At 40.5% G+C, this 23,253-nt stretch overlaps 1 protein-coding gene across 1 annotated transcript in view; it reads right to left on the minus strand.

Moving 5' to 3' along the window:
* Positions 1-14,162, minus strand: part of rap1gapa (RAP1 GTPase activating protein a) — a 44,931-nt gene extending 30,769 nt beyond the window's left edge. Inside the window, exons 1-2 of the mRNA XM_080031398.1 lie at positions 14,100-14,162; positions 4,674-4,709 (exon numbers count right to left, since the gene is read on the minus strand). Coding sequence (XP_079887524.1) covers positions 4,674-4,709; positions 14,100-14,143 — 80 coding nt within the window. The 5' untranslated portion in view covers positions 14,144-14,162. The remainder of the gene's footprint in view (positions 1-4,673; positions 4,710-14,099) is intronic.
* Positions 14,163-23,253: the final 9,091 nt, after the last annotated feature.

Here is a 23,253-nt window from a genome sequence, read left to right on the forward strand (position 1 = left end):
CAACAAAAAAGAAAAAGCTCCCGGGCCTTTTAGCTGCTGCCACAATCAGACAAAAGCAAACATTGGACGGCATAACAAAGAGCTGATAAGTCTGACAAGCTGTTCCCCGAGGAACATTACCTCTAAAAGTATCTCATACAAACAGTCTATGATATGATATGATATGATAACAGATATGGAAATACACTTAGGTGACACTAGAGTACACCTAACCTAACCTTGCCTTACCTACTGTATAAAGGTATATGAGCACATTTTCTATGCTAGATGAAAATGGCAAAAAAATGGCCCTATAGGAATTATAAACAATAAATAAAATATGTGTGATCTGATTCGTGAGTAGACTCCTTAATGGGTTCTCTAGTGTCCACATCTCCCCTGCTAGTGGCCCATATTCAGTATGCATTAACAGGCCAGGTACAGCAGGTGTTTGTGAATAAAGCATGTTCACTCTACCGGTAGCTCCCCATTCCCAGCTAGCTTATCTCATGTCCCAATGTCACTGTCTTGTATACTTGGATACACACCCCCTGGGGAAATCACACACAGAGATGTGCCTTTCAACAACAGAGGGTCACTGCGGGACCCTTTGTGTTTGATATTAGAGCTGCTAGGGAATTCAGTGATATGAAACTGCACACTTTGATCTATGAAGTGTTGACCCTTACCGTCAGTCCGGACAGGAACAATCGAGGCAATAACTTCTCAACAGTATTGTGCAAAAAAAAAATATATTAAATCATACACAATTCCCTCCCCCATAGGACAGACAAACCAAGAGGTAAGTTCTCTTCCTCCCGCCGGCTGTCTACACCATCCTTTTACTGCAGCGGTCATTAAGAGGCTCCACAAGGGACGTTAACATCTCCAAATGTACACTCAGGGATAAACCCATCCATATACACACGGGCTAAAGAAAGACCATGGCTTCCTCTTCAGTACATGAGGCCTTGTCTAGGGAAGACATTTCAGCTGCAAGTGACTGAAGACACATACATAGTTGAACTTGAAGCTGTAAGTGAAGCTTTGCCTCTGAATGTCTTACAGGTGCACCATGCAGTTTCACAGGAGGTGGATTTGTTTAACATTTGCAGTGTCTGCAGTTAGTTTACAAAACATATTTTCTCTACATATAATGCTTAGCATTGAATACTTCTCTCATCATAAATCAAAACAAAAATTATTTTGAAGCACCTGGAACCAAACGGAAAAGACTGAAAAAAAATTGGAAACAAAACTGTGGGCCCGCCCTGCTGCTGTTAATAACAACAGTGAAACAGAAGTAACTTGTCATGTAGCATTTTCCCTGTGAGAAAATGTTGCTATTAGAATCTATAGTATGTATAGGATTATTGAGAGGAGTACTGTTGACCCATGGGCGAGCTTGTCACTTGGGTGCTATATTTGGTCAGACAGCAGGAGGAGGCTCACAGAGCGACAGTGTAGTCTGATCTGGCTTGCCATTTTACTCTCCCATATGTCCTGCTCCTCCAGACAACTCGGGTTGACACACACAGAGGAGCGTGCGCCAGCGAACAGACACTGGACGTGTGCAGAAGAAACACACACACACACACGCACACGCACGCACGCACACACACACACACACACACACACACAGGGGATGATGCATAGTGACACATCTCATGGGAAATCAATGGCCACAAACAGGAGAAGTGTTTCCAGTGACACCTCTTAAGTGTTTACGGGCACAAACATGACACAAAGGGATGAAATGGGCCGAGAATTTAGAGAGCATCATGAAAATAGAATGACTATTAATACATAGGTCGGTCAATTGTTAAAATAACCTGTTTTTGGAATTTACCCACAGAGCAAAACGATAGATGTTTTCTAAAATAATAACTTAAAAAACACACAGAAAGTCTCTTGAGATGCTGTAGCTGCCAGTTTATCAGACTATTACACATCCGCTCCAAACATATTTTAAAACATGTGAATATTCTCTGCTTTGTCTGAAATGATTATTGAGTTACTTCGTTAAAAGAAATCATAAAATGACATTGAATCCTTCAGCATCACTGAAATATCCAGCGAAGATCTCTCTTACTTCTCCACAAAGTCAAATCTCAGTGTGTGCAGGGTCATTCAAACTTCCAAAAAAACATACTTCTGCAAGTTGCAAATTGTAAAAGGGTCTGTTTCCAAACATGTCACGAAGTCATCTCGTACGAAAGTGACAATGATTGAGCCAAACTCACTTCTGAATGCAGAGGCAGAGTCTTATGTTGTAGTGTACACTATATGTTAGAAGTAACTAGATAAGTGTGATGGGTGAAGGAAAATATTAAATTTGGTTTGTTGCATACGGCATTTAAAGCAAAGGCTGACATCATAACTGATATCAAGTTCTTTAACGTCCGACTTCAATGCTTCCTTTCTAGCAAATCAAGCCCCCGAGGGTGGTTGAAAAGTGCAGACCTGACCTGCATGAACATTGAGTGATCTGAAGTGTGGGCCAGACAGTGGGATTAAAGAACGCACAGGAAGTATTACAGTGGACAACCTGTCACGATAATACATCATGCTCCGGGGACAGTCATGCGTATGGATGTGCGTGCGTAGCCTTTGTGTTTAAAAGAAAGATAAAAGAGAAAGGGTCTTACACAACATCTCAGTATATCCATTATCCACAGTCACCCTCCTCTCCCATTCCCTCTCATCAGGGGAGCTTAGAAAAACAGGATTACAACCAATTACAGGCCTCCTCCCTGAAGAGCGCACAAGATGGGGCTTGAGGATCATCTGTTTATTGCGTATGACCCACAATGACCAAGATGGTCATTTAACATTTAATCAACTACCAAGAGTCAGAGGATCAAAACTAAACCATTGCTGACATTACAGTATATGCATGATTAAACATAATTGCTCACCGAGTACATATACAATATTGTCTCTATATGACTGTGTAAAGCATCAATGCAGGAGTGGGATAATATAGGGTAAAACTGAACCTAAGTATATTTCTGCATTTTCTAGGAATACACAGGTTATTTGCATTGATCTAAACGCTGCTGGAATGCATGCATCAGGCAGGTCAACTGAATTTGTATGTACCATTCGATTGTGGAGTCATGCGGTTGTCATGAAAACTATCTTCAGGAAAGGTCTAATGAGAAACTCACCAGAATTTTCTGGGCCTCCCGATTCGGAAAGGTGAGCACGGCATTTTGCTGGGGCTCGGCTCTTACAGTTTTGCCCGTCGGACGATTTGGTTGACTGCTCTAATTTCCAGTCACATCCTGTCCAACATACAGTGCACCTGAGGGGAAGATTTAGACTTTGGCTTTCCCACTTTGCAAAAAGGCCTTCTTTGTCGTTTTTACTTATTCTTTTCAAATCTGACTTTTGTCCTCGGGTGCAAACAAACGAAGAGTATTTTCAAAAAGGCAGCGGATGGTCACTTTCACTGCTGTTTATACTGTATAGTGCCACAGTTGTCTGTTGTTAGAAAAAGTATCTGTCCTGCTGGGCACGAACACTGGCGATGATGTAATATAATTGAAGTTCTATTGACAGCAGGATCCTCCAAATTCATTTTGCAGTGTTTGCTGAAATCCTCCTTTGCTGTGAAGAAAGAGCCTGACAAAAGAACATGGCTGAAAGGACAGAAGGTGACTCTGATGAACTAATACTGAATGTATTTTGTTCTGCAGACATCACACACTCTACTGTTCACTCCACTTCCTTTCTGCTTCTTCCTCTTCCTCCTCCTCCTCTCCCCCACAGTTCCTTTATCTCTTGTGCTGTTTTGTATCGTCCTTTTAGATTCTCCTCTTCATCTTTTGTATAACTCCAGTATGTCTCTCTCTCTTCTTGTAGCAGTTGTTCTGTTCTAGTCTGATGCTGTGGCGGCGTACCCGATGGCTACAGACTGCAGCCTCTCTGCTAAAACAAGCCCAGCCACTTGCTGAGTAATGCAGCAGGCCTAAAGCAGGAAAAAAAGAGAGATCGTCCCGCCGCATCTGTATTCCGGAGGGAAGCAGTGACGATACTGCGGCGAGAGGCAAAGTCTAACCTGCTGCAGTCAGACAGTACACACACACACACACAGCACACACACACACACGTGCTACCACACCTAAAGAATTTTGGAAACTGGATGGTGTATCTGCCGTGGCTCCCTGCCTGCCTCACAGCAGCACTCTAACCTTGCCAGCACTGCAGAGAGGGCAGCACGGACCGGGTATCTGTTTCCTCTGCTGCCCATCTGCTCTACCTTTCACTGGCTCATTCATCTTTATCACACTCTGCGGTCAACTGATTCACACATTTAAGACTTACGAGGCCGTGAGTCTGTCAGTGACATTGGCAACACTCCAAAAAGCTACAAGACTTAAGCACTGTAATCCATTGTGATTGCTTTTTTTTTTTTTTAAGTTGAGTCAAAACAAGTGAATATCTATGCCCAGTCGTATCCGTACTGTGTGTGAACTGAAAATCAAGTGTTACAGTAATACCAGTTTATTTTTTGTAAACGGGTATGTTTTATAGCTAGGGTGGGCAGCCTTCTCACTAACCTTTAAATGAAAAACTGAAACAATACTAATTCAATAGCATATTTGATAACACATTTTGCATTGTCTCAACATGCTGTTGTAATTTACTGGATTTTTTGACATAAAAATTAAAACTGAAGAAAGACTCACCATATGCTTCTGGCCTTTGAGAATGTCTTGTCCACTCTAAAAAAAAACATATAAAAGTACAGTGTTTATAAACTTGCAAGCAAAAATGATTTCATGACATTCTTGTTGACTTTGCTTGGTGTCAATCTGTGTCAGAAATCCCCCAAAAATGATTACAATTCTTTAACAAGTCACCAATTCAGAGTCTGAAAAAATGTTTCACTGAAAATGTTGTGAAATTTAACATTTCGCTAAATACTAATAAATATATAAACAAATCATAATATTAATTATAGTTCTACCTTAATTTATCATAACATATTGAAATACATTTGCACCAGGCGGCAAAGGAATCCTACAATCATTAACACTATGCATGTTCTTGTCTGTAGAGGGATAATGGAACCATCCATTCCACTTAGAGAAAGTCCAGTGAAGTGAGAAAGGTTGGCTCTGTTATGCAGTGCAGCTGAGTTACCCTGAAATGACTCCCTGCCGTGTGTTGAAGTGGCATTTCCAAGGATGAAAGAATGATTACTATAGCATTGTGTTTCCTGAGACAAAATGAACCTCGTCCCGGTGGTTTTAAATACACACTTTGAGGCTCATTACTCACTGCCAGTCAAAAATAAATCATCGTCTGTCACTTCGTATAAACGTATTTGAGCGGTAATCACTGGAAACAACAATCAGGATGATGCAGTTGTATAGGAAAACTCCTCCGCTGAGAATGCAGTGTGCACAGTCTGACAGTAGATGGCACTGTGTGTGTGCAGGAGAAACACCAAGCTCACTGTCCCTCTGAAAGCCATCTACAATTATATTTAAGTCAATAAGACTGGATAGTTTGACAGACAAAAAGAAGACCAATACTTTTTTTTTTAAATCTACTAGCCCGTAAAACATCACAATAATCATAAACATAACACCACAGCTTATCTTGGGATTCAGCACTGAAAGGTGGAGTCGAGTGATTCTGGAGAATATTGTCGTCAAAATCACTTTTTTTTTCAAATCAGCTAATATCTCCTCACAAACAGCTAATACACAGGCTAGGCTCTGTAAACGGGGATGTTGCTAGCTACAGTGGGCCACCTTTGTTAGCATACCAGTTTACAGAGCCTAGGATGTGTATTAACCCTGATTTGTTTTCCCCCCAGAGCACACAGTATGGAAAAGAAGGCAGATTGAGATAGGGACAGAGATATTCACTGGATTTGTAACAAGCATTCTCCAGAATCGCTGACTCCACCATTAAATTTGACTGGCAACAACAAAGAGGGTGTTTTATACTGATAACTGTTGCACTACGCCCCAGTGAATGCCTCATGGCTGCAGGCCTGTGTTTTGTGACAGCTGGTGGCCGCTGGTGGGGATGACACAGGGAGAAGGGAATGTTTACTATTTACGTCAGTCAGGGCTCCAGCAGCTTCCACCAGTGTCGCATATTGAACCCCGATGATGCACCGCCAAACAGCACAAAGGCAAAACATAACACAAATCATTTCCAGGCTGTGAGGTTATTTCGACGTTGCTATTTCCCCCTTTGCCTTTTTGGCCCTGTCTCCTATGACTCTAACCTACTGTATGTCCAGCCTCGTGACTCAAGCCAGAGCTGTTGACTGCTCATATCCACCCTGTCCCATTAGAGCCTCTGACTGACCTCCCGCTCATCTTGTTATTTTTCTTTTTGATTTCTTTATTTAAAAAGGGATAATGCACCTTTATAAAAACGAATCCATCATGTAAATGTGCTAGATTTGTCCATACAGGCTATTTTTCATCTGCAGACCCAAGGAGGTTGATGGCATCCAAAGAAATAACTCAAACGTACAAAAATACAACAGATAAGTACAAAACAAAAGCACATGAGCATATACAAATAAAGTAACACAACTACTGTCCCAGACCATGACAGCTCTCACCGACAGGTTGATGACATGTAAAAACATCGCAATCAATCATATGGGTATATAGCATATAGACACAGGAAAGTGCATAAACATGTAACATATTAAGCGCAGAACATAAGAGCTCAAGTGCCGACAAAAATGGATACTAGGACAAAGACAATCACATTACCCCAGATTGTGTCAGCATATCTGATTTTCCAATACCTCGATAATTGGATTGAATAAAGATTTGAGAGAGGTCATGTTCACACAGCAACACCCAAAGAATCAAACTATCACTACTTGAAAGAGTTGAGTCTTTTGCTACAATACAGGCATGCTTTTAATATAGGCTACATCCATGGTGGTACTTAGAGGAAAGCCAGAAGGATATATCTGGGAGGAATATTTCTCACAGGATAAGTGAAAACGTTGACCTTGAGCTGGAGGGCAATACAGAAAAGTCAGTGGATCACTAATGTCGGGTAACAAATCGTTCCTGTTTTCATTCATATAAGAGAAAGGCCTCTCAAGTTCCATTGAATGCAAGACATCCCCAAAAGAGGTAACGTTAGGACCAAAGGTTTAAAAAAAATCTCTGCACTTCTTCTTTTGTTGTGAGAAATTCTCATAAGATAATTGAAAGCTTTAACGCTTCCTCCTTCTCCGAAATGTGTCTTTGGAGAGAGGAAACTGCAGGCTCCAGGGGGGATTTGTTTGTTTGTTCACTATTCTGTGGAGTCTCGAATCAACAGACTTGTGTTGTTACAGTGTCGTCGTCGTCCCCCCCCCTCCCCAGTGCAGACATCAGTTTCAACCCCGGGCCTCCGTGTGACATACAATATCTCTGAGATGGATATGTGTTGGTGCCGTTCTATCTCACATCTACCACCAGTGTTGATTTCACTGAGCCTGACGGACAAGCAGATAAATCAGAGGAGCATCTTTAAGTGGAATGCATACTGGTGTTTGGGGAGCGAGCCAAAATGCTTACGGGGCTGTCGTCTCTCTGCTCTTCCCAAAGCTAAAGTGCGAAAGAGGGTAAAGCTGTTTTCATTTGTACTGCATCACTAAGAATAACAATTTTCTAAACCTCATCCTGAGCTGCTCACCCATTCTCAGGTTTCATGGAATTCCCATAAATGAAATCAACCAAGGGTGTGTCTAGATTATTGGATAAAGGCACCCATACTGCAACACCAAAACCAATACAGGAAATTTGCAATAAAACGTGGCCCTTAGCTACGAAGCAGAACATGATACCAAAGAGCTGAGACCTCTTATCCATTCTAGGGTTTTTAAGGGATTCATTTGTAAGATTTGTTAAGAACAAACCCTGCCTTCATACACATTCAGATATTGTACTTAGCTTTAGGGTAAAGGAGGTCTTTGTAAGCTGTCTGATGACAGAAAATTAGGCTGTTTTCAGGTAAGGGATGGCAAGAAAATCGAATCAATTGTAGAAGCTACAGCTGCTTGCCAACATTCCTATCAATCACTTTGCACTAAAACTATTTATGTTTGTCTTGTGAAGTCCTCTCAGTGAGTCAGCGGGGGTTTGACGTTGACTTTTTGACACTTGTTAAGAAACATAACATAAGCAAGGCATTTCACCTGCAAGTCCACCTGCATAGAGCAGGAGAGTGCACAGATAAAGAAGAACAGCTAAAAACAGTGATCTCTGCCTTATCAGCAAGACTATTCTTTCTCTGAGCAAACAATGTCTGGGGTGGACAAAAGTAGGCTGCAACGAATGTGCCCGTGCTAATGCATTTATGGGCCATGATGACTCATATTTGCACATTTAAATCTCACAGTGAAAACAGTGTGCGTAACCTAGTTTTTATAATCAAAATTTAAAAAAGGTGAAACAGCGCATTTAGGAAGGCAACATGGCAAGGATAGAAAATAGCAGCTCATGAAGTAGTAGCGTAATCCTGGCAAATAGTTTTCCATGCTACTTCTAAGCTCCCTGCTAGGTATCAACCATGAGCAGGTTTCCATGGGAACAAACATCTGTCAAGGGATAAGACGGCTCAAGGCGGGCCCTGAAACCCTGGGGCCATCACAGTGTCAGCAGCTAGCCGTGACACTTCAACTTAATCCAACTTTAACTTTAGCTCCTAATTTTCCTAAATTCTTCCCTGCTGAACTTTTTAAAAATGTTCTTCTGTGGTTTATGAAGTCAGCAACACTGCTCAAGACAAGTAGGTCAGCCCGGAGGAAATCCAGCTTAAAGCAGACAAGTTTGTTGTTCAGCAGCCAATCTCCCATAGTAACATCTGCTTGTCGGGATAATTCTATATCTGAGATTTTAGGAAAATCCAGATTGAGACACACACATTACATATCCAACCAAAATATTATATAATTATTTAATACATCCTTTCTGTATCTAACTGTAAAGAAGCTGGCTGTTTGTTAGGTTGTTGCCGTTAACTTATTTTTCTTTACCGTCCCTCAGTAAAATGAAAACACTGAAAAAGGTCATTGCTCATAGTCTGCATATTATAACATATGTTTTAAATAAGAGCCATGTATCATTTATGATGTTTTGAAACTAATGCTTAGAACATGATCCCAGTCAACGCCGCGCTAGCACATAAATGATTCCTCTTCCAGCGACAATAAATTCTGGTGGAGTCACAGTCAGTGTTACACCCAGTTCACCCAGCACGAGCACAGAGTGTGCTGACCTCAGTCCTTCGTCAGCATCCAGTTTTGTGCTTAATGCTCTGCAACCAAAACTGGGTAAGCAGCCTACCTGTGATCCACCCGATAAATAACACACATTTGATTTCAATTTCACGCACACTTTGCCTTAGTTGTAAGCTAGGTAAATAACCATTATAGCATTATTTAAGCGTTAAAAACCCATTATGGTTCAACTAGAGTTGCTAGCAGTTCGGTGAGGGAATAGGCCTACTGAGGCTTTGAGCTAAATTCTAATTTCAGAACACTTACAATTCCACAAGGTCAATGTTGACATGTTCACCGTCTTAGTTTAGCATGTTAGCAATGGCTAATTTGCAAAAAAAAAGATGCGTGGGATTGACAGTAGTTTTGCACATAGCTGGACAAGCTGCATTGTCACCTGATGGTTGTGATGGATGAAGAGTTAAGGGATCAGAAAAGTGATAACACTTCACCCCTATAGTCTTAAATGTAGAAAATGGCATCAATCAATCTACCTAGGCTACCTACATATCTACATCTACATACCACTAAAAGCTAAAAATGTCAACCTGCCTGTGGCACTAAAAAAAGAGTCAAGGAATACATCATCTGTGAACCATGAATGTCTGTAAAAAAAAATGCAAGGCAATCCATCAATTAGTTGTTGAGTTATTTCAGTGTGGACCAACTAGACCGACAACTGTTCAACAAAAACGAGAGAGGTGGATTCTTGGATGAATACAGTATGGGTCCCATTCACCCTTTATTCTCAATTACATCTTTCTCATACTAACACCTCTGTATAGTAAGCACATTTTCTAGAATATGACTCTGCAGTTTGCCTTCCGGACATAAACTGGATACTGTCAAAAGTAGATTCACAGAGAGACACACAAGAAGAGGAAAGCTGAACAATTTCTTCATACTGTATATAAAACACTCAGGGACAGTAATAAGATAGGCTACACTGTCAAACAATACTGAAAGTGACCAGATCTAGACTGTATTCTGTATTTTGACCCGGGATGCACTGAATGAGCCCATTGACATGCAGAGAAATACGCTTCAAGTGTTTGAATGTCCTCATTTAGCTCCAGTACAGTAGGATACAGTGTGTATGAAACACACATACACACACCCTGGTACCACAGCTATGCTTACTGCTAGTAGGCAATGCGAGAACTATCACATCTTGCAGTGCAAAAACACATTATTTGTGATATGTTTTCTTAAACTTTGTGTAACAAAGGCTTGTGTAATAAAATGATTATGTTTACTATGATTTTATTTATGTTATTTACTTATCATTATGTGTTGACCTCAAATACATCGGTGTCCTTTTCAAAACGCTAAATTCAAGTTTCCTGTTACTTTCATCATGGAACATTTCTGTTTTACAGTCTATCCTCATTTTGCTGCGCCATCGTCGCTGTAATTAAGCTAATTATTGTGTAAAATTAAAGCATGAACATCAGCGGCTTTAAATGAAAAGCTTTTTTATCAGCGAAACACTGCAGGGTTTACTGTAATTGCCGCTGCAGGAACTGTTGACATCGTCAGGTTAGCGACTCAGTGGGTGTTGCTTGTTTGAACCCAAACATGTGGACACTGGAAAGACATAGCAACTGTCGATGTGTGATAAAAAGTAACATTTTCCTGAATTCCGATGATTTCAGGTTTCATCAGGACCCTGTTTACTGCCACCTCATGATACTCAATCACAGTCTGGGCTGATACTTTCCATGTCCAGATAAATGACCTCATTGTTCCAGGGTAACCCAGGTTTGGCTCTCTCGTTGGTGTTATTTTGCCATCAACGCTGCATCATTTGTTGTCAAGAGTCATAAAGCTGCCATACCATACAAATACCTGGCTGTCACGACTGGCGCAGCACACCTGTTTGCAGCAGGATCATCTGGATGAATGGAGCCCAGAGGGACTTTACAAGACATAAAATGACAACCCCTTCTGTTTTTATTCAATGCAGAATTTAACAAAAAAAATGAACAATTGCTAGAAACCCATGAGCATTGGATAATTAGCTGCAGCTCACACTGTGCTTTCTCGCCCCATTCTTCTTGGATGCCATGGTGAATATGAATGTGAATGTCAAAGTAAATATGCAAGGTGGACTGACTGAGTAGGCGATGAAGAGCCCTTGGGTTCCCCCGACGTCGGCTGTTTGTTTTGCCCCTGCCCTTGGAAAGGTGCTTGAGTGGCATCCTGTTCTCAAGTCTAGCCCTGTCTTGCGGTCTAATAGTCTTTTGTCATGCAAACATTTGTTTTTCTCAAACAAAAAGACCCTTTTCCGTGTTGTCTTCCCTGTTGTCAATGGTACAATATTAAATGCAGCGAGCCTTAAGCATGAAATAATCAAATTTCACACAAAGACATCACTTTAGGTGTGAAAATAAACAAAGGCTTCGGTACACTATGAAATGATGCAGTGGCCTCTTGTGCCGTTTGTTTTGGAGCCACAGTAAACATGGTTAAAGGTGGAGTCAGCGATTTTGCAGAACGCTTGTTGTCAAAATCAGTGAATATCTCCTCGTAATCCGCTGCCTGTCCGTACCTTGTGTGAGCTGGAATTTGTTTGGGTGTTAATACACAGCCTAGGTTCTGTAAACTGGTATGCAAACAAAGAGTATGTACACAAAGGTGGTCCACCGCTAGGAACAATCCCATTTACAGAGCCTAGGCTGTGTATTAACATCGGATTTTCTTCAGCGCACACACAGTATGGACAGATCATAAGGAGATATTCCCTGATTTTTAAGAAAAAAGTGACTTGACAACAAGCATCTCTAGAATTGCTGAATCCACCTTTAAGTGTTGAGATCAATCTTTCTGCCAATCTTGAACATAGTCAAACAATGCTATTATTAGAAAGTGTGTGACTGAGGAGCACACTTTTCCTCAAAGAGGCTGTCAGCTTGTTTACTTGAAGTAATGACATTTTTACATCAGCTGACCAGAGAGAGTTGACTACAATCCACGCCTGCTCTAAACAATGTGGGGCATTCCATTCCACTCAGTTTGTTTTTGAACAGGATTTGCATGCATTCTTTCAAATTTTCCATGGGACACTACAACATACAGCATCATTGTTTAGGTTGCCTAAAGGTCTTGACACTGGGAGCGCATTCATTTCATTTAAGACATGCTGGCTCTGTGTTTTGAGACAGCCACAGACAAACATCATATAGTAGCTACAGCATATCTCCCATGGCACACAACAGACCAAAAGTAGGAATACTTGAAGCATGTCAATAAAAGGATATGAAAGCTTGGTGTTGCAATATCATGGTCACACTTGATGTATGAACATTTTTGCAACCAAAAGACAGGATCCAGTAAGACAAGCACTCTGGCTGTAGGAACAAAAGGACCATAACAAAGTGGAACAAAAAGCTAAGACATAAAAACTCTAATTAAGTGGCAGCTCCATTAATATTTGATGCCATGATTAGACCGCATGCTGCTGCGTTATAGAAAGACCAATAAGCAGAGAACAGAGCGTCTGCACCTCCCTTCAGTGAATGCTGGGATGCAGTGGGCAGAGTTTATCACAGATCACCTGCTGATGTGAGCAATCACATTGACCTATCCAAATGCCAAGTGCAATGGCATTCAAGGCCACCACTAAAGAGAAAACAGAGAAGCAAGTATCGTGTTTTATACACAGAAAGTGACCTGCTGGGCTCCCCTGGAGTGCACTGCATGAATGTAGTAAACAACAATCCAAACATGGTGGAACATTTGTTACAATCAGAGCTGTTTGACCGGTGGCAATGGTTAAAAAAAGTGTCATAGCGTCTTAACGCCTCCAAAATGTACTTTCTCATTTTTGTGACACTTGTTAAAAACAAGTACGTTCTCTAGTTGTCTTGTAGTCGTCTAGCTACTTACTGCCCCCTGTGGCTGGAGGTTGGAAACACCCAAAAGTACTTAAAGGAAATTCAAGTTCGCTCTCTGAAAGCTTGTTTCACTAATGTCATATATTATTGTATAGTATTTTGTATTAGTTGCTCTGGCTACTCCTGGCCAACAGTCCACACACATTGACAGCCACATTTACGACTGTGACCACTACACCGAAATGGCCACACAGCCCAGACAAACTGTAACAACTGTCCCCACTAGTAGTAAGCTACTGGTATATTCCAGACTTTCTTTAGGCTACCCTCCAACACATGGGTGCACAAAAATATCCACATACACAAACTGTAACAGTCAGGCATGCAGTTGCTTTGGGGCACCTGTTCACCTTTTGACCATAAAAAAAGCTCTTTGCTGACAGTGCGTCTACAGCCCAGTACCCTGTAAAGTCTGAAGTGGGCCCCGTAAAAACACTGGGGGCATGAGTGCCTTTTGACACAACATGGGAGTTACAGCACTGATCTTGTGTAGCACACATTTCTCTAAAACAATTTGCATACAATGTACCTTCAGCAATACTTCCCAGTAACCTGAATCTTACTTCTCTCTCTCTGCTGAATTTGATACATTATCTCGTTTATGCTTCCCTATCTGATAGCCTACCTCACCATTGCAGCACATATAATGCAACATTCAATGATTCACTATCAAGCAGCAACAACAGTATTATCAGGGTCCAGGTTTATGATGGAATGCCATAAAAAATTACAAGATAGACATTAAAGATAAAAAGCTCTCATCATAAATATGACGGCAGTCCGGTGCAAATGGCACCAACACAGACCAACACAGACAGCGAATCTGCATAGTCATCAATCAGGGAGACAGTTGCAGATGTACAAACACACACACACATTCACCATCACAATCACAGGCATGAGAGCTGTGTGTTGTTTGAAGGATCACTTGTTCAGAAAATAATCAACATATTCATTCTTACCCTCCGTAGGCTCCAAAAGTGAAACTCCTCTTTCTCTGCGGCATGCCGGCTAATGGATAGCAGTGAGTCAGTCAACTCACTGCTGAATGGAGCCAGCACTTGTGTCACTTACGCTGACTGAGCATGTGCGCCTGTGTATGTGTGTATGAATGTGTCTGTGTGTGTGTGTGTGTGTGTGTGTTTTTTGTATGCTCTGCCTGCCGTCTGAGTTCCACTCCCCGCAGCCACTGCTAACGTGCCCTGCCTCTTTTCTTGCTCACACGCCTCCTTCCCAAACAGGGATGGGGGGGAAGAGAAGGAGGAGGGGGCTAGAGTGAGGGCTGCTGACCATACCAGTCTCCCAGGGAACCAGGAGTCTAGTGGCAGCCTTTCTCACGTAACATGCAGGCTACATCCAATCTGTCATACATGAAGATCACAGAAGAAAAATGGCAGGTGTTTTTATTTTTCACTTTCAATATACAGTAATCCTTTAAAGCATCCAGCACTGGCACAAGTCAGAAAAGTTAAAGGTGGAGTGGGTGATTCTGTAAAAAGTTTGTTGTAGAAATCACTTTTTGGTCAAACATTTGTGACTATTTTCTCACATTCCACTACTTGTTCTTACTGTGTCTGCGCTAAAAAAAATAAAGTGTTAAGACACAGCATAGGCTCTGTTAACAGGTATGTAAACAAAGGGGGTCGGACCCGACCCACCGTAGCTAGCAACATGCTATCGTTAGGCTAAGCTATTGATTGACTTATACTTTAGCTTTGATAATAATTTAGCCTCAACATTTGTTTAAATTATGAACGGCTTATGGTCACACCTGCTGTAGTATAATTTGAATTACAAGCTATATTTTCATAGCGATGAGCCTATCGATAGCATTGTTGCTACGGTGGGTCAGTCCAAGCACTATGTTTATATACCCGTTAACAGAGCCTAGGCTGTGTATAAACATCAGATTTATTTTTCAGTGCACAAAGTACGGAAAGATAGTGGATCATGAGGAGGTATTCACTGATTTTTTCAACAAGTGTTTTCCAGAATCGCTGACTCCACCTTTTGTAATGACTTGATTAAAAAAAGTATGGCAAAAGTCAATGCACAAGGGAATTATTTGCATTGGGAGAGTTTGCTCAGAACCAGTCTTGCAACATTAGTTCTCTCTTTGTCACTGGACAACAGCAGGTCAGACAAGCTGTAGACATCAGACAATCTGTTTGTCATTCTTCACAAATCAATCCTCATCACAGGGCCTTGCCCAAGGTTAGAAGCTCCACTCCTGCATACTGTAGGTGTGTTGACTTTTAAACAAGTTTCTAATCTGTTCATTCATCTCGCTCATAATTCTTTCTTTTGTAATAGTCACCACCTCTACAATGCCACAAAAGGAGGGTTAATGGAACACGCTAGCATTACCCTTAGCCGCAATCATCAAACTAAGTAAGTGTCTGGCCACATTAGGATCCCATATAGGAGACTGTGTAGTCTGATGAACTGACAGCACTGACAACAGTGCATTACTGCTGTCGCGGATTATTGAATAAAGAAGGATTGCAGTCTAGAGAAGAGCATCAGCCACTTTATCTGATAGACACCTCACTTCCAAAGCATTTGCACTTTGTCGTTGGTTTTCATGGTCAATGTTAGGAGGGAAAGAATAAGCTGCGTTGAATGGGAAAAGCAATGCACGACAGTTACATTTGATCATAAAACCACTAATAAATAAAAATCCAGGTCCTTCACCCCCCCCCCCCCCCCCCCCCCCCCCCAAGGACCAATGATGTCTTAATCACATTATCGGCAAAGCACTCACAGCGACCGAGCAGACGAACACTTAATTAATCAATGTTCCTTATAAAAGAGCACAATCACGCTGATAGACAATTACATCATCCCTCCACAAGTACGTCACCCCTTTCCTCTTTCTAATAACATTTCACCGCAGTGTCCTTGGCTAACTCTATTGGTAATGAACCTTACATTGACTATAGCGATTATTGATATGACTGATATTCTTCAATATCTATTTCAAGCCATACAAGGGGCTCACTGGGTGCAAAATGTTGTGTCAGTCAGTTCAATCATTTTGGTCCGGACTTAAAAAAACTCAACAACTATTTGATGGAGTGCCATGATATTCAATTTTCCCAGAGGATGCATATAACTGACTTGGGTTGATACCTGAAACCATGAGGTGAATATGTGTGGTTTTGAGGAGGAATTGAATTGTAATATGGTGATAAAGTTAGTGTTAAGGCAGACATCTTTCACTGCTCCAGTCGCTTCTATGCTTTTTGCTTGGTGCTAATTAGCAGATTTTAACATGCTAACACACATAAAATGGTAACCAGAGTATTACCTGTTAAACATCAGCATGTCAGCACTTTGACAATGACATGCTGACATGAACTAAAAACCCACAGAGCTGCTAGTGTAGCTGTAGATTGATAGTGTTTTGTCAAAATGTTAAAAGTGTATTCGTCATTGACAATAGTTTTGATTGTCATGAAAATAAAACTGCATAGAGCGTTGGTTTGACATTATCAGTTTTTTCCTGACAATATGTCAAAAGGGCAACCTAAAAATAGAAAAAACACCATATTTGATCAAATTCAAATTCAACAGATTCAACATCATAAATCTAAAGCTTGTACAGTAGACAACCGGCAAGTTGTAATGCCACAATTAAATAAATTGTAGTTAAGAGTCAATAATACTACATAGTTAAGTCCAAAAAAAATGCAAAAGAAGGAGTCACTGGAGACTGATGATGCATCTGAATAGAGCTATGTGAAATTGCCACTTTAAAGTTGTTTCGTGATTGTGAACATGATTTAAATACCAAAGCTGTTTATGGCTTATCTGACATGAAAGAAAATCTTTAACCAAGACATCGGCTCAGCTACTTTTAATCAGCTAAAAACAAATCAGAGAACACTGACTTGATCCCAACAAACCGCCAGCTTTTTCATCCCTGGCACAACCACTGTCCAACTTTATTGAAGTGCCACTCTATTGATTCATCCCGTCAGTCTCGGTGCTACCTTGAGTCCTGTCTGCTTTCCTGACATTTCAATTAGCTAAATCAGTTGTGGCGTGTGTGAGCCATTTGAATGGGAGCAGCCCAGACAGACAGACAGAGACCCTTTAATCACATCACCCCTCAGGAACAAGGCCCAGTCCTCCATAGGGACGAAGCTCTGGCTCCTCTTTTTGTTTTGAAGGATGTGGACGGGCAGGAAGACACTTAAGAGAACAAAAGAAAATGGAGATCTCTCCCTCGATATCCATATGGTCAGACTCCCAGAAAACGGCTGATACTGCAACACCAACAAAAACACCAAAAAAGAGCTTTTTACAGGAAAGACCCAGCTGCAAGAATTCCCAAGTAAAACGTATGTTATTTATGCCTCGTGTTTCATGCATGGATGAACTACCAATCGTTAAAACGGCATCAAAATGTTATTAGCGCTACATGTGTAAACAGATGTGTGCCGTCTCATCCAACTTGAATCAGTGAATGGATAGCTGCAGTGCCATGAAATCAATCATTCATTCCCAGTGTGGGAAGGGGGAGCAGCAGAAGCAGCAGTGCAGATGTGGAGGCAGAGTTGGTGTTTGTTGGATGTCGGGACAGGGCGCACAGGCAAAGATCTCATTCATCCCCATAGCTCTGCTTTCATGGGGCCAGGAAATTTGCTCCTGCGAAATAAATGTGCGTTGTTTATCTAAGGAGAGGCAGTCGCCGGTTGAATACACAACTTGCGCAAAAAATTCTTTGTTATAAGGAGGTGTGTAGTGATTTATCATTCCAGAAATACATCTTGTTTTCTATGTTTAGAGGTGTAATGAGTCTGAGGCTGGACATCATAAATCAACTATACTAGCAAAGTGGTGTTGACCCTACTGGCTCAAACTAAAGCCTTAGACAAACAATGAAATACTCTTGCTCTATGTTTAATCTCATTAATATTTGATTATTGTTGTAAAGCAAGTGGGTAATGGTTTACTCTCTTATCTATGTTTTCTTTTTGTATTTTTTCTAGAATATGAATAGGATATTATTTATTTAGCACTTTTCAGGGAGGGTGCACAAAGCCCTTTTCCGAGAGGAAGGAAAATAAAACCGCAAGCTGAGGAGCTGGTGCATCAAAAGAAAGATGACCCTTTATTTCTATTTCTGTATTTATAACTGGGAATCCAAAGTTGAGAGGCATTACTGAACAGTTTCTGGAGTGTGAAACATAGTTAATACATAGTGATGGCTGGTATTACATCTACGGTGCCCACCATCCCTACCAGTGGGTCCTTAAGCAAGGCACTTAACCCCCAAACTGCTCCAAGGGCACTTTACTACGGCTGACCCTGCGTTCTGACCCCCTTCTAAGTGTGGTAACTTGAGAGGGATATGCGTAAAGAAGAATTTCAATGTGCCTCATGTAAATTGACTAATAAAGATAACTTAATAACTTAACCTAATGTTATTAAAATACTCAATATTCAAGATGTGGAGGCTGGGCCACCAATGTTTTTGTTTGGAAAGTAGCTCGGCCCTTAAAAAAGGTAGACAGAACCAGTGAACAGGCCCCTTAAAGAACCTGGTTAATCATTCCACAATATTTATACTGTATCGTCATGAACACACTGCCTATGGCCAGTGTATATATTCTAAATATTTTCCAGACACTTGACTGAACAAGGAGTACACACACATACACTCGGATATTTGGAAAGGGTGAGTTTGCAGAGGAAGGGGTGCCACACAAATATTTGAAGGCAGTGAATATTCAAAGGCCAATTGTGCTTTGAAGCATTGGGGAAAATAAGCCTAGCCTTATCTCTGCGAGCATTTACATTTTCATTGCGCTTTTTTCTAATTTTGTGCGTAAGAGGGCATGACTGAAGCCACGACATAATGTAATTATTTAAAGTCGTAGCTATTCGTTAGTTTTGAAAAACTCAAACTGCGCGTCAAGTCACGTGAGACAGAGGAGATGTCTGTTACCTCACTTGACTTCACTTTATTGTCACTTCAGAGAAATACAGCAGTTATATTACCACGATATGATTCAGCCCTCCTTATCACTACTTCTTCAGTTCATAGAGGATGTACATCTGTTTCACATCCTCTGCGGGATTTAAATAACAGTTAACAAGGTTACAGTACTACGGGTTGTTGACTCTAACTGGGAGGAGTGGAGTGAGCCCACTGAAACGTCCTCCTCCCAATGAGGTCACAAGCCCCTGGGGCCCCTGGGAGCCCCTACAAACAGCCTCACGCACAAACACTGTGGCCTTTCATAGCACTTCATTAGAGGGCTGGGATATTAAGGTGGACACGGCAGAAGAGAAAGAAGTGCTGTTGCAACATGTTGTGGAGTGGATGATGAGCCCTATACCACTTTATGTTTCACTCTGTTGAGGTTTCGATGCAATTATCAGTTCCCTATGTTGTTCCTTATTTTATTTCATTGGTGAGACAGTGGCTATAACCAGCAAAGAGAGTGATTATGCAGGTTTTTACTTTCATAGTTAAAACAACTTTTGCTTTTGTTTACATACCGGGGTTTAGAGAGACTAGGCTATGTTTGAACACTGGATTTGTTTTCAGCGCACACACAGTACAGACAGTGGATCAGGAGGAGATATTCACTGACTTTGAAAACAAGCGTTCTCCAGAATCGCTGACTCCACCTTTATTTGTAAATTATGAATGGCATCATCTGGGATTTTCAAAGAGGATAACAATAACTTCACTACAATGATACAAGATAATAGGAAGGGACTACTTTAAAACAATAACCTCAAAACGAATTAATCATAGCAGTCTATAATCTTCTGACAATATCCAGCCGATGCAGGAGAAACAGCTACAGCGACATGTTGCTCAATGATCTTTGCTGCACAGAAAGATCTATTTCTCTTATAATGGATGGCCGGTGCCCAGGCAGCTCTGGGATGGATGGTTCCCCGTGACTGAGAGCGACTTTGTCTTCATGCCAGGTAATCAATAGATGACTCGCCACAACGCAGACAGACTGCACTCCAAATCCGTGGGCGAGAGGGAGAAATGCCAAAAATAGATGGATGGCGAGTTTTAATACTTTTTTGCTTTCAACTCGCAGTGGGAATAGGAAATGTTATAGCTTTTATTTTCACTGACCCCCTGTTGCAGTATATTGACCCAGTCAGTCTAAACTGCTGATTATGTTTGCACTGGAAAGGACAATAGCAAGGTTGGTTGAGAAAGTGTTTTTTTTTGCCTTGTGTTTATGTTATGTTTATGCTACTGTGTGGAGGTGTGGGGAAACACATACCAAAGCAACACAAAGTCACTCTATCTGCTACAAAAGAGAATAATAAGAATTATATTTAAAACTGGTTATAGAGAGCACACAAATATCTTATTTTTTCATTCTAAACTTTTGAAATTTAAAGAATTGGTCGAATTACAGACACTTATTGTTATGTTTAAAGCAAAAAATAAAGTACTGCCAGCAAATCTTCAAAATCTGTTTATCCTTATAGAAAATGAAGGAAGAAGAAAAGGAGACTTTAAGCATCAAGTTGCAAGGACAACAGCAAAACAAATGTGTACTTCAGTGGTAGGAGTGAAAGTATGGAATTCTCTGCAACGTGAACTACAGCAATGTACAAATATATTTCAGTTTAAAAAACGATTTAAAGAGAAAACGATGAATTTGTATGAGCACTTATAGAAATTAATGATTTCTATATTGATGGTTGTGATCATGGTTTGCTTTGTTTTGGAATTAGTTTCAGATTGATGTATTGGTTTCTATTTTGTTTCATTTATTATCGTCATGCACTGACATGAGTTGACATGTAGAGTGTTTTTTTTTTTTTTGAGGGGGCAGGAAATATAAGATATTCTTCACCCTGCCTCCTTTTCGTCATGGTTTTATGGATTGTACATGTGAAAATGTTGAAATGAGTTTTGTTGGAAGACATCCATGGACGAAATCAATATAAATCAATCAATCAATCAATATGTTTAAGTGTTAAAAAGATTGTTATATGTGCATGTGCATTTATGACTTGCAAGTGCTGTTCAGGAGAATGCAGAGTAACAGTGCCCTCTCCTGGACACAGCGGTATGAATCATATTACGCTGTCATCAGGTTCACAATTTAGCCCAGGACAAATCATTGTCTTGTAATTTGCTCAATAACTTAAGCAGATGCTGATCAATTTCTACATGAACATACAATTAAGTAAAAGCAATCAAGTGAGTATTTTTACACTATTAATCAAATTTTACTTCTAGAAATTACTAATAATTTAAAATGACAAACTATTGAATCACTGAAGCAAATACTCCAAGCTAACATTTTTTTCTTTTGGATATTGTCTTAGCAATATCTGGCTCATGCACTGCAGAGGTACAGAAACATGTAATATTTATTTTTGCTATTTAGCTATGCGTTTGGTCTCAAAGGTTGTGCTGGAAATTAAATTTTCAATGCGACAAATGTTAAGTTACTATTACTGGCAGACAAAATTCAGTAATGCCAGACATTCATGTATAAATTATTGAGCATACACATTTCTGCTCCTCCCATGTATGACTTCATAATTTTGCAATCTTGAGAAGGACACATATAAAGTAACTGTAGGGAAAAGCCTACGACAGAAAATCATGAGACAAGACTAATTCTGTTCTCTAATGTTCATGTATGCAGTGTGGTTTGATGTTTACAATTTGTCATCAGCCAGATATAGACCTTATGTAGTGAAGTGTGTGTGTGTGTGTGTGTGTGTGTGTGTGTGTGTGTGTGTGTGTGTGTGTGTGTGTGTGTGTGTGTGTGTGTGTGTGGACACACCAGATTGTGTGGGGTCCCCTCCACTGTATCTCTTCCTAATCAATCTGTTATACAGCTCAGTGGTGCAGAGCAGAAACAACATGAATCCATTATGAAGAGGAACAGAACATACTCTATAGTGTTAGTCATTCATGTTGACTTCCTGCTTAATCGAAAAATAACCTTTTAGAGGAGAACCATTAGTTCCGGATAATAATAACTGAATGCTAAATTCCCTAACACAGTATGCCTCTAGTGCTACATGTGAACTCCACATTGCTTTGAAACCATAAATAATGAACTACTGTATGTTAAAAAAGAATAAGTTGCATTTGGCATGAAAACCGTCCATAGTCTGTATCGTCTAGACTTCCATTATAATGTGTCCATTTGTACTGATTTCCAAAGGAGAGAGTCCAATTCTTTTTCTATTTGCTTTGAAAGAGAGCAGAAGCTATGAGCCAGTGAGGTGAGGATAAATCAATAATCCGGTACCACATCAGCCTTGTTCATACAAAGCCTGCAATGCAGCTTTGTTGCAGTATGCCTATACTTTTTTTTCTTGTCCTGTGTTTTTAAAATTGGCCATTGAATAGTATGGATTGCTAATTCAATTGATCTGAATGCCATGGGTTCCTATTTGTACCCACCATAAAGTCACAATGATATAATACTGCACCTAATTAATTACTAAGGGATTGCACTCTGCTTTGACTGTGCTGAAGTTTGTCTAGAGGAAAGAGCAGTGGCACATTAAAAATAATTTTCCATTGATGGAAGTATTTTGCCCGGAGAACTACAATAAAAGCCAAAGCCAATAAGACACAGACTCAAGATCCTACAGCCATGACAAGACACACTTTCCTGAATGTTAATAAGGCGGACATCAAAGGCACAGCACTGAGGAAACCAGTTCAAATTTAAAACTCAGCGTCTACGTCCATACACTGTGGTAGGTATTGAAACTATTGAATGGGCAACACTACAAAGGCTACGTCGTGTGATGAAAAATCAATAAGGAATACAGAATACAGAGAGAGAGGGAGAGTGGGTGACTCATTCAAAGGCCATCAAAGAGATGGTACACTTTGGCTCTAATAAGCTGCTTGCTGTGGTCCAGCTGACATCCTCCTCTGGGCAGAGGATACACACAAATACCAGATGAATAATTCAACGTGGATGAAAATAAAAGCATCCACATTCTAAAATATATAAGTATAGGCCTTTAAGTGTCAATACTAGGGTTTGAATGTTGTTTGTGTGTTGATGTGCCTGCAAAAGTCCAGCGATAGCTTCTGTAATCAAGATATCACAGTGACTTTTTATATAGGAGAAGAATGGG

This window comes from Ammodytes marinus (assembly GCF_949987685.1).
Source record: "Ammodytes marinus genome assembly, chromosome: 7".
NCBI lineage: Eukaryota > Metazoa > Chordata > Actinopteri > Uranoscopiformes > Ammodytidae > Ammodytes > Ammodytes marinus.